This window comes from Montipora foliosa, chromosome 5 (assembly GCF_036669935.1).
Source record: "Montipora foliosa isolate CH-2021 chromosome 5, ASM3666993v2, whole genome shotgun sequence".
Classification (NCBI taxonomy): domain Eukaryota; kingdom Metazoa; phylum Cnidaria; class Anthozoa; order Scleractinia; family Acroporidae; genus Montipora; species Montipora foliosa.
This window is the reverse complement of record NC_090873.1, coordinates 11,477,154-11,489,653: the sequence shown is the minus strand read 5'-3', so window position 1 is coordinate 11,489,653 and position 12,500 is coordinate 11,477,154. Positions and strand designations below refer to the sequence as shown.

The window sequence follows — 12,500 nt, the reverse complement described above, 5'->3', positions numbered from 1 at the left end:
ATAATTCATGAATAATATTTGTAAACAGCTTCAAAATAAAAAGCAATGTATGGCGTTCTTTCTCAAATTGGAGCTTAATTATCTGTCAAAAATTTATGGTTACCCCCAATTTTCTTTTTGGATACCAAGAGTACTTACTAAGATCTACTTTCTCCGGATAATTTTAGACCGCGCAAAATATCCCTGTATTAGTAAGCATCACCGATAGGAAACCCGAGTGTCTCGAGATGCGCAGAACGTATGCGCAATAACAATAGCAGGTACCGTCCTTAAGTGGCCCTAATCTAGACTACTTCTCTTTCTAATAAACGAAGACGCACTGTAAAAGCATTTAGCTTTGTGGAATTCACTCACGCATGACTAATAATCAAAGATGGCGATCAACAGTCGTAGACGAAACTCTAAAAGATTTCCACACCCGATAAAAGTGATAGAGGATCTTAAAAGCAAGCAGGACAAACAACACAACAGACAATGCCGATGAAGGTTTATTTAATGCGCAAATTAGCAAAGAGCTCTGTATGCATTCACGTTGACAGTTAACAATTAATCTGAGAGAGATTTAGCATCGTGTTTAGGTGAAACAGCAAAAGACAGGCTGCTGTTTCCTCTGAAAGGTGAAACATTTTTAACCCTTCCATTCCCAAGATCGAAACGTTCATTCTCCTAACTGGTACCATAGATTTCTTTCTTAGGTAGGCATGAGAATTTGGTGTTATGTCATGATCACACCTCAAAAGCTGATAGAAATCTTCATTCTCAATACCTGTCTGACTGACATTTCATCGAAATTGTAAGGAGAATTTACATGCTGATCACTACTGCCAGTCAAAGGGTTAAGAAGCTATCAGATACCACTTGGTAACACAAAAAGAAATGAGCTTAAAACTTTCTTTGATGTTTGGCCAATTCTGATGTCTAATTTCAGCCACACCTTTGCCGTGAACGTGATGGCAGTACAGGTTATGCAATACATGACATTTGCGGAGGTACATATGAAACGATCGGTGATCTTAACAAATCGCTTATATCCCAATATTTTGCTAGCGTTAAGAGTGAAAAGACAAGTTTTGCATCGTGAGCGCGGGCATTTGAAAGTGCCGGGTTGCTCGTTAGTTTTGAGCGCGCTTCTAACAAAAAAGGTTGCTTACGTTTTTTGTCGCCTTTGAATGAAATAAGTGCCAGTCTCGGGATCGAGACAGTTAGGACGTAGTCGAGGGTTTGCATAACCTTCGACAATTCTCCCAACTCCCCGAGTGTTAAGATGAGGCTATGTAAACACGGCAAAAGCCCTCAATTACTTTTATAAGACATTTCTCAAAAATAAGTCGATAAATGAAGGAAACTGCTGTTTTTTTTATTTCTTGATTGAAACAGATTTTCTTGATACAAGCTCATATTTCCTACCAGCCAATCAAAACGCGTGTCTGACAACCCATAGCCAATTAAAATTCGTGTGATGTCACAGCCGCGTTTACAGAATCTTATCTAAACACAGCTATTGACCAATGAGAGTGTGCGTACTATCCTAATTTGTTATTCTTCAGAGACAGGAATGCTGTAGTTCAATACCACACAATTCAGTGCCTTTTGATTTTCTGTAACACGTACCACAGGCAACCCAGTGTATGCTTCACGGAAGCATCTCGTTGTTATACAATATTTCACCATTTATGCGAATAAGATGGCAGCTTTTAGAGAACGAAACATAGAACAATAGATGCTTTTACGAAAGATTGAAGTGATCCTCGCACTTCTCTGGAAAATTTAAGCAATTTTCTCCGACGTATAGATTGAATTGATAAGATCGAAAGTTATATTCGACTATAACCGGCAATAGGCCATTTTACAGTTGTTTGCTCAGCGACCAAGCCTATGAATGGCTGCGAGGCTGCCGGTGACCTTGCATTGATACAGACCTCACTGCTTTTATCATGTAAATTGTATTGTTGTAACGCTAATTAGTCCATATTAACATTACAAAAGCATGAAGGTTTGTATCAAAACAGGGTCACCGGCAGCCTCGCTTCCATTGTTAGGCCTGGTAACTTAGCCACAACTATAAAATGGTCTATTCAAATATACACTTTTTTCATTGAGCACATGAGCCCAATAAATTGACCAGCTCAGCTGGTAGAGCATTGCACCAGCATCACAGAGGTCATGGGTTCCAATCCCGTTGGAATATCTTTGAAGTGGATGACAAAACTTCAATTTCAGTTATTGTCTCTTACAACGAGATTTTCAGCGTTTGTTTCACATCGCCCGATTCAAGTCTAGTAGACACTGGTCACATGCGACAGTGAAATAGCTTTCTTGCAAGCAACCCTATACTTTCACGAACAGAAACCAATCAGTGACAAAAGTGTTTCACCACTGTACCTGTGCCGCAACTCCTTGTTATCAGAGACCAGCAGCTGTTTTTGGATTTCCATGTACGAAGATACCTGCAAATAAGCCACATCAATGTCTTAGGTACTACGTTCCGTTCTCTCCACAGTACTTTAACCTCCTTGCTTGAAGCCACTAACACCAGTTCTGTAAATACTGATTCCGGTTAACTCTATGACTCTTTCATTGAGCTAAAAGCCGTTTGACACCAATGATCGTGAAAGAGGCCCCCCTCTCATCCCGGGCGGTTTAAGTCGTCACTCAATAACAGATGCTGGAAGTGTAACCTCAATGTCTTTCATCCTCTCGCACTATAAGTTGTGGGAGTTGGCCCAGGTCAACATGATCAAGTTATAGCAGCTACTGCTGATCGTCTGCTGATGACCCAAGTATAATCCTGGCCCGGGTTGCTCGAAGTACATACCATGGAAACCTATAGGTCTTGATACCTCTTAACCAACGGCTTCGAGAAACCGGCCCCTAACTGGTAAAAAATTCATGGACCAAACAATTACTCCATCCTGAGCTCAGAATCCACAGTCAGTGGCTAACTGTCTTGCTCACTGCTGTTACTGTGCTGGTTACACAACACCCTCACGTGACGACATTACTTAATAACAATGAAAATGATAATGAACAATATTAATGACAAAGACAATGACAATTAATAACAATGATAATGACAATAACAATGACAATTAATAATAATCATGATGAGGACAATGACAATTGATGACAATGAGAATTAATGATAATGACAATGAAAATGGCAATGACAATTAATGATAATAACAATCCTAATGATAGTAATAATAATGTTTTAGGCGTTTGTTGCAAAGGCCAGCCAGTTAACACCTCGTTAAAAAACTTACATTAGGAGAGGAAAGCGCACATAACAAAGAATTGTTTTAAGCTTTCGTTCAAAATTGTCAATGGAGCCAGCAGATTTAATGTCCTCAGGTAATTTACCCGAAATGTAGATGTTAAATTTTGTGGTGGACAGGGTATGAATTTGATTTAATCTGGTTTTTACCAGCAATGTTTACATAAGCACAAGCAATATACACAGAACTAATAACTTGACGTTCATCTGCGTTTGTCGTCACAAAAGGCATTACTGATAAAAAGATATTAGGATTGCGCATGTCAATTGTGCATATCCTTGCGTCGCTAGTGGCAACAATCCCTTACTGAAGAGTGATTGACATTTTGAGTTGCAGTACCTTCATTATTTGTTTACAAACTTTTTCACTGTAAGAGAGGATCGCTAAAGCCCCGGAGGCCGCCCTAAAAAAGAAATAACACTGATAATCACAGAAGGAAAACAGGAACATAAAACGTGAAAGGAAAGTGAAAACCATGTATACAGACACAGCGGCATTTTGGGATTGACACTAATATGGCCGTGCTTTCAAAGCTCAAAACAATTGAAACAAATGTACATTGTAACAGTGTTAAAAACTAAAAACAGAGTGATAAAACAAAAAAGCACTGGACCCCTTTGATTACCTTTTTGAAGGGGCTACATGAATGCGACAATACTTGGTTTCACAGTGGAAAATTACAAGACGTTTTTAAGGACGGTGCCTACTTATTCAAAGGTATTTTTGCTCGGTTTGAATATGCGGGAAAAGCAGATCACAACAAGTCTTAAAATCTAAAAAGAAAATTGGGGATAACCACGCATTTTTCAAAGATAATTAATCAACAATATTAGCAAAAAGCTTTAAAATACACAGCAATGTATGGCGTTCATTTCCAAATTAAAGCTTAATTATCTCTAAAAAATGAATGGTTACCCCCAATTTTCGTTTTGGATACCAAGAGCATTTGCTAAGTTCTTCTTTTTCCGCATAAATTTAAACCGCGCAAAAATATCCCTGTATTAGTAAGCACTACTGACAGGAAATCCGAGTATCTGGAGATGGGCAGAACGTATGCGCAATAACAATAGTACGCACCGTCCTTGAGTTATTGAAGACTTAGAAATCGCAAAAGAATAAGAAACAAGGCAGAGAAATAAGAAGAAGAAAGAGAGAGAGAAAGTGAGAATAAATGGACGAACGAACAGATGGAAGAAGGAGGGGGGTAGGGAAGAAAAAAGAAAGGAAGGAAGAAAGGAAAGAAAGGAAGGAAAGGGAGGACGGAAGGAAGGAAGGAAGGAAGGAAAGGAACGAAAGGGAGGACAGAAGGAAGGAAGGAAAGGAAGGAAGGAACGAAGGAAGGAAGGAAAGGAAGGAAAGGTAGGACGGAAGGAAGGAAAGGAAGGAAAGGGAGGACGGAAGGAAAGGAAGGAAGGAAAGGGAGGACGGAAGGAAAGGAAGGAAGGAAGGAATGAAAGGAAGGAAGGAAGGAAGGAAGGAAGGAAAGGAAGGAAGGAAGGAAAGGGAGGAAAAGAAGGAAAGGGAGGACGGAAGGAAAGGAAGGAAGGAAGGAAGGAAAGGAAGAAAAGGGAGGACAGAAGGAAGGAAGGAAAGGGAGGAAAGGAAGGAAAGGGAGGACGGAAGGAAAGGAAGGAAGGAAAGGAAGGAAAGGAAGGAAAGGGAGGAAGGAAGGAAGGAAGGAAAGGGAGGACGGAAGGAAAAGAAGGAAAGAAGGAAGGAAGGAAAGGAAGGAACAAAGGAAGGAAGGAAAGGGAGGATGGAAGGAAAAGAAGGAAAGAAGGAAGGAAGGAAAGGAAGGAAAAAGAGGACGGAAGGAAGGAAGGAAGGAAGGAAGGAGGGAAGGAAGGAAGGAAGGAAAGGAAAGAAAGGTAGGACGGAAGGAAGGAAGGAAAGGAAGGAAAGGAAGGAAGGAAGGAAGGAAGGAAAGGGAGGAAAGGAAAGAAAGGGAGGACGGAAGGAAAGGAAGGAAGGAAAGGAAGGAAAGGAAGGAAAGGAAGGAAGGAAGGAAGGAAAGGGAGGACGGAGGGAAAAGAAGGAAAGAAAGAAGGAAGGAAAGGAAGGAAAAAAGGAAAGGAAGGAAGGAAGGAAGGAGGGAAGGAAAGAAGGAAGGAAAGGAAAGAAAGGTAGGACGGAAGGAAGGAAGGAAAGGAAGGAAAGGAAGGAAGGAAGGAAGGAAGGAAGGAAGGAAGGAAACGAAGGAAAGGAAGGAAGGAAGGAAGGAAGGAAACGAAGGAAAGGAACGAAAGGGAGGAAGGAAGGAAGGAAGGAAAGGGAGGACGGAAAGAAAAGAAGGAAAGAAGGAAGGAAGGAAAGGAAGGAAAAAGAGGACGGAAGGAAGGAAGGAAGGAGGGAAGGAAAGGAAGGAAGGAAGGAAGAGGGGAGGAAGGAAAGAAGGAGGGAATAGAGGAAGGGAGGAACAAAGCTGGATGTCTCACCTCGACAGCTCAAAATCTTCCTCTCCTGACAGAAGCGTCATTAATTTAACTCTCTCAGTTGGTGCATCTTCCTTTTCGTACATTTTAAACACCTGCGATTTGTGAAAAATATGGAGATTAAATATCTAAATTATACAAGTTTTATCTTTCCAATGATACGTTTACCGTTGCAATCGGCAAATTTTAAATCTCGAAAAAGAGCCTTTTCCCAATTGTGTTTAATCATGATGCTTACACTGACCCGTTTAACTCCACCACAGCTGCAGCCAAACTTAAGGCGTCATCATAAGATATCAACTTTCTGAAAATCTTCTTTTGAAGAAAGATGAACACTATGACTTAAGAGTATCGATTTCCAAAAGATTTTAGTCCATCCAATTTTGTAAAATCCCCGAAAAGCACATTTTTTTACAGTGTCGCGGGCAAAATCGCGACTTAGCTTGGCTTCTTCTCGGCTTTATAGACCTTATTCCAAAATGGCCAAATTAGCCGTTGATGCCTCGTTCTTGAGCTGCAAATTCAAAGAATATTTTCCCTTGAACGAGGCATCAAGGTCTACTAATTTCAATAAAAACAAAAGAATATCTAAATGGCGGCCATCTTGGAATAAGGTGTATTATATTTCCTAAGATTCGCCCTTTTACGGAACAACAACTCAAAACGTTTTTGTCCGATTCAGCTCAAATTTCCAGGACTATTTTAGTACAGTTCGATATACAAAACGGTGCCACTCTTTTTCGATGTTTTGGTGTGATTTGATTTCATACTTTTCTTTGTCTAAATTCTCGGTCAAAAACACTATTTTCAACCTCGGCAGAAGATAAAGAATGCAAAAACACGAAATATCAAAAAATCCCCGAAACCGTTTAGTTGAAAATTTATCTCTAAGGATTACTTGGAAAATTTCAAAAGAATTTACAATTCCTTGTAGCTTAAGCCTCTAGAAGAGGACTACCTGATTTTGCTTTGAGAACCTAACATAAAAAAAAATAACGTTTAAACAAAAGAATACTTTTTTGGATTCAAAACTACATTTGAGGAGCATTAAAATGTTTATTTCATTCTCATAATATAAATACTGGCGAAATAGGAATGTTTTAGGAAACTGACACCTCGAATGTATGACGAGACCGTAAGGCAAAAAAAGTACAAAGGAGTATTCTAACCATCCACCGACGACTTGCGGCTCAGTTGTCCGTAAATAAATAAATAACCGCCATTATTGCAACTTTAACACATCAAAATAACCGCAGAATTAACCGTCATTGTGGAAATGTTAATATAAGTTTCTGAACTATGGAAGGCGATTCAATGTAAATATCCTTAGAAGCCAGAAAAGACAAAAGCATATTTTGGATTTCTGTTTTAAAACTCTTACTAGGGAGCTCACGTGTGGTATTATTCAGAGAGTTCCATAGATTTGGCCCTAATCTAGAAATAGAATTTCGCATTACGTTTGTTCTGAATGGGTTAACGTAGTAATTACCAGCTGAGGAGAACCTGCACACAGTTGGACCTTTAAGTCTTCTCGGATAAGGACTATAAACTGTTGGCCCAGTCTCACAGCTATTCCCGTTAATCAACACCAAAGGACGTTAAAGAACTCACACATTGTTTTTCAAGAGTAGTTGGTGGCACAGCACGATTTGATATCGTGATTTTGAAAACTGGACCCCTTTCAACACAAACCAATTTGTTTTAGAAACGCAGCAAGATTTACAAGTATAAAACTCGAGCATTCATTAACAACTATTTGCAAGTTTTACGATAGCATATAAAAGGGTATAGCTTATTATATAATAAGTTAATTGCAATTGGCAAGTATGTCCCTTACCTCTTCACACATCACCATATTACACATGCACTCGGTAGCGGCTCGTTTCACCATGTCGTGGTCCTCAAACATTAGACTTTCGATTAGTGGAAATCCTTTCTCCTTCACAATATGCCGCCTACAAAACAACAAATCGTGTTCGAAAAATGAACAAAAAAAATGATGAATTGTGACAGCAGAGTTTTCTGATGCAGTGATGAACAATATATAATGCAGCAGCGATGCTCGACACCAGGTCTCTATCGCCATCATTGTGGCAGGTCGTGGTCGTCATAGGAATGAGTTTAAGAAATAACGAAGGCTACTAAAAAGCAAGCATACTATTGGTTTAAATTGGAACAATGCACGTGCGGCACGCATTTTAGTACATTTCTTTGCCGAGTTTTGCAGAATTTGGGCTGAACTCTGCTAAACAAAACTGCAAAATAATCGTCGCCGTGCAATTGCGTAGTCCAAAGAAAGTTAAATTCGGAAATCTCAAGTCGTTGTTTGGCAAAGAACGTCAAGAAATGTACCAAATTGTAAAAAGCACGTGTGGGAGTGCAAAGCCATTCTTGTTTGGCCTTCTCGTCGATGCAAAAGGTCTCTATCTCCAACGTCACGGTAACAAAAACCGTCGACCATGTTAAACACACGTTTCCGCGCATATTTCATTTTCATTTCATTTTGGAGGTAATGAAACAAATAATTAAATGAACCTTTGCGTATTAAAGTCTTCCAGAAAATTTGAGATTTGGCAGGGGCCGCGGAGTACGTTTGAAAGTTGAGGGAGGAGGGGGGAGGGGGGTAGGTTTTGGTATGGATCACGGAAATGCGAAGGGAGGGGTGAGAGGTTGAGGAGAAAACAACACCAAAGGAAAAAAGTGGTGGGCTATAGCCCAGGTCATTTCACGTTCAGTTGAAGATTCTCGGTGAACGGGCAAGACCAATGAACAAAAGTGCAAGAAAACTATAACAGATGTAACTTTATGAATTTGACTGGCAAAAACACCTTTATCGCGCGAGTCGACTTCACACAAAACATATATAAATTGAACAACTTTTAGCACACGAGGAATAGCATGGCACTGTTCTGCTTCGTGATTGAACAACTAAAAAATACCTACTAACCTCACGTCGTCGTTCATTTGGGCCAAGTTTGTCAGTGCCATCAGGGACTCGAATTGCTGCAAACTCTAGAGAAAGAGAAATGGAATTTTCGTTTCCCTTCAAGTTATTCTCTATATATTCTTACCCTCGATAACTCAAACCACGTCTGTCAATGCGTGACCAATCAAAACAAAGTGTACTGCAGTCCAAAACAAGAAGCTTCAGGGCGTATTAACTGACTATTTGGCATGAACTTTGTAACAGTAGCCCGACGTTACTCGCTTTGAAAACTGCAAAGTTTGCAGACGTACCTCGAGTTGAATACACCTTTAATACTTTACCTCTCCACCTGCTTTGCTTTGTTTTGTTTCACGTTACGTCACGTTCTGATTGCTACTACAGCAATTTAGAAATTAATTGCTCCATTTTCAACTCCTGATAACTCGATCCTTCTTTAATTTGCAATGAAGGTTCGAGTCATCGGGAGTCGAGTGTACTATTGTATCGTAAACTGCTCAAAACTCAACTGGCACGTGAGATAGAGGCATAAAGGCTTACCGTTTTGGATGGATGTAGCAGCTTTAGCAAGGGACGAATCAGGCCAAATGACTGGAAAGAAAAGAGTGATTGGCAGGTAAAGTATGAGAAGAGGCGTTTATCGCGCTTCAAAATGTTAAAATGTGGGCGAGTCATTGTGAATGCCGCACTCATACGATCAAACTTGTGAAATTACTGCCCTACGTTTACTAAAAGGTTCCTTACATCGTTAGAAAATAGACTGGACGACGCATTTACCCAACTTTTTATCGAGTTACAAGTCTAAGCCATGTAATGTAAATACTGGTAGGTGACCCACATAACTGAGACGCTCTTAGCAGCGGAGGCGTCTAACATACGACTTTGTCAATTGTCGTCAAGGCTGAGTGTGTGCCGTTGTCACTAGGGCCCGGTTGTTCGAAAGCCAATTAACTTAATCCAGGATTAGCGTAAACTTCTGTTTCATTTTTTCAACTTTTTGGTGAAAGTTTCTTTTGCTTATTTTGTTTTTCAAGATTAACTTCTTCTAATGTAAAGTTTTGTCGAAAATCAGCGTTAAACAGCAATTGGGAGTAGAGAAATAACCTCCTTGTTTAATTTTTAATCTGGGATTAGCGTTAATCGGCTTTTCAACAACCGGGAACAGGAAATCAACTGCCTAGGATTAACCGGAGTGATTTGGGAGAAAATTTGCAATGTTCTACACATCTTACTAAGCTCTAGCTGCCAATCTATATGGTAACTTACTAAACATTTTTATTCAAGGTGCTGTGAACGCTTCACACAATGAGCAGCATAAGGAAAAATACTTCGTGAATTACACGAAAGGTATTGAAATAGGCGGTCTGTTTTCCTCACAGTCCTCCACTGCACGACTTGGCATTGAGTAAGGAGACTGCCGATTTGGTTTCTCGTGATCAAGTGCCCGAGCTGCCAATGAGGACGTATCGGGAAACAAAAGTTCAAAGCTGTCTTTCTGTCTATGTTTCTCTCAGTCTCTCTGTCTGTCTGTATAACAATCGGAAATGCTCGGATTAGGCACCTCTCCATCTGTCACCCTCATTTTCTCTTAACATGAAGAGACTAGAGGAGGTTTTCACGTGACGTCATTGCCGCCATGGTGGTGGACGAAAACAAAAGATCTCTCATTAGCTTCTTTTGTTCGTCCATCAGAAGTCGTACATTTCCCTATTGTTATTGGTGTCCCTAGAGGTTGGTCGAAAACGTCCTATATATAACAGACATAGCGGCGCTGCACCTGCATCGCAGGGGTTATGAGTCCAAATCCATTTTGGCAACCTTTCCTGTCCTTTCTGCTTAAGTAACGTTCATATTGCTATGACCTAAACTCTGAACAATATTCTGTCCGTGTAGGTTAACTCGTTATGTTTTCAAATGAAGTCTCTTCACTTCCTCGCCCTCCAATGGGACGAGCTCTTACTTAGCTTGATAGCTCAATCGGTAAAGCCCCGGAGAAAAGGTCGCACAGGCCATGGGAATTTTTCATTTTCGTTACTGCCACAGCAACGTTCACAACTGTGACATTGCTTGTTTGTTTGAGCTGATTGAAGTTTTGGCAGCTATTCAGCTGATGTGGACCAGCTATACCCACCCATCTATACACTACCAAAGAACAGCCACAACACTGGACACTCCGTATCCTACTATTCGCGGATAGTGTGTGAGTTCTTTGACGTCCCACAGTGAACTTATGAACGAGGACGATATTTGCGACAAATCCTACGGTATCCTACGGCCTACGGCACTTATGTCCAGGTTTGATCCTAATTAGATGCCCAATTTTGACATCCACCACGAAGTGTCCCTTCAAGTCAAAGCATTTGCTACCTATTTTCAACAATAAGGTAAGGGTAAAGGTTAGAGTTATTATTTTTAGCTTTGGGTAAATGCAGCAGTTAATCTTTACTTAAATGCAGCATTTGGGGGACACTTTGTGACGTAAATTATCTGTATTCCGAGACACAAGTGATGTTGAAGTTGGCGAGAAGAGCGAGGGGACACTTTGTGACACTTATTGAAATCCGCGTGCATCTAATTTGGGTCAAACCTGGACAAATCGCCTAGGGTACATAGTCCTAATCTGAGAAGACCTAAAAGTCTATTTGCAGATGAAATTACAAAGGCAGCACTTTCTCCTTTCTCCTCAGTTATTTTAAGATCCGAAGTTTTGATCTGGCCAGGGTTCGAGCCCGCAGGGAAGCCCGATGCTCAACCAACTGAGCTACCTTCGTGCGTATCTCTTCAAAGAGCTTACCCTTTGTCCAGGAAAAGCCACCTCAGGGTTCATAGTGATAGCAATTTTAGCCAAAGCTTGACAAGCCATGTCTAAGCCTTTCTCGGTATTTTGGCCAGCCAGAGACACAAGCGCCTAAAACAACAAGCAAACCAGTCATCTACAACTGTATAAAGACAAACTATGGAACACTACTAAAATTTCTTCATGTTGTTATTTGGCATATAGTGTTATCAAAGAATTACTGCCGTGTAGCAATTCAGTGTCGCCTGTTGCTAAGGATGGTTGTTAACGAACTTCATTATATGACTAGCTCCGTGAGAGAGCAAGATGAACCAAATCGCGCACTGTGATTGGCTACCCGAGCGGGCAAGATGGAGCTATACTGCCCGCTCGGGATTTCTCGCTTGGTCCCGCAAGATCAAAGATAATTTATTGGGTGTTTTATCCCATATAATAAATCCTTTATTGACCAAGCTTGTTCGGTCAAGATGGCTGGATATTGATCTCGTTCTTTCTTTTCGTGTTTATGGACTTCAACTTCGTCTCTGTCCATTAACACGCAAAAAAAAAAAAAAAAAAACTTCGCCAACATCCAGCCATCTTGACCTCACGCTTGGTCAATAACCTATATATATGCAAATACAACCTCAGGTATTAGCTCATATATCATATGACCTCGTATGGAATCTGGTTACGTTAGTAGTTTTGTATAATTGAAAAACTTCAGAGTTTAATAAAATTTAAGAAAACAATTATTCCATTCGTGCTTCTTGGATATGAGATTGGTGATTGCTAACTCATATCCAACGTCGTGACACTTACACAATGGCCAGTCAATTCAAGTTTTAATTTAAACTGCATGTATAGTCAAAAGCCCAAAATTCATTTGAGACTGCTTTTTGGGGATTTCAGGAGTGTTTTGCTCGTAATTTTAAAAGGAGCCTCCACTCACACTTAAGAATAACATAAGACCAGAGGAAATGTTTCCAATCAAATTTGTTTTCAAACTACTCAGAAAAAAAAGAGTTTGTAAAGCCCCATCTACAAGAGGAATTTTTATGTGACAATTTTTA

General features: G+C 40.2%; 1 protein-coding gene across 1 annotated transcript in view; it reads right to left on the bottom strand.

The window, feature by feature from the left end:
* The window catches only part of LOC138003610 (protein unc-45 homolog B-like), a 57,417-nt gene that overhangs the window by 2,531 nt on the left and 42,386 nt on the right, over positions 1-12,500 (bottom strand). The window contains exons 26-32 of the mRNA XM_068849767.1: positions 11,446-11,559; positions 9,192-9,242; positions 8,655-8,719; positions 7,545-7,662; positions 5,711-5,802; positions 3,615-3,678; positions 2,383-2,447 (exon numbers count right to left, since the gene is read on the bottom strand). Of these exons, the coding sequence (XP_068705868.1) occupies positions 2,383-2,447; positions 3,615-3,678; positions 5,711-5,802; positions 7,545-7,662; positions 8,655-8,719; positions 9,192-9,242; positions 11,446-11,559 (569 nt within the window). The remainder of the gene's footprint in view (positions 1-2,382; positions 2,448-3,614; positions 3,679-5,710; positions 5,803-7,544; positions 7,663-8,654; positions 8,720-9,191; positions 9,243-11,445; positions 11,560-12,500) is intronic.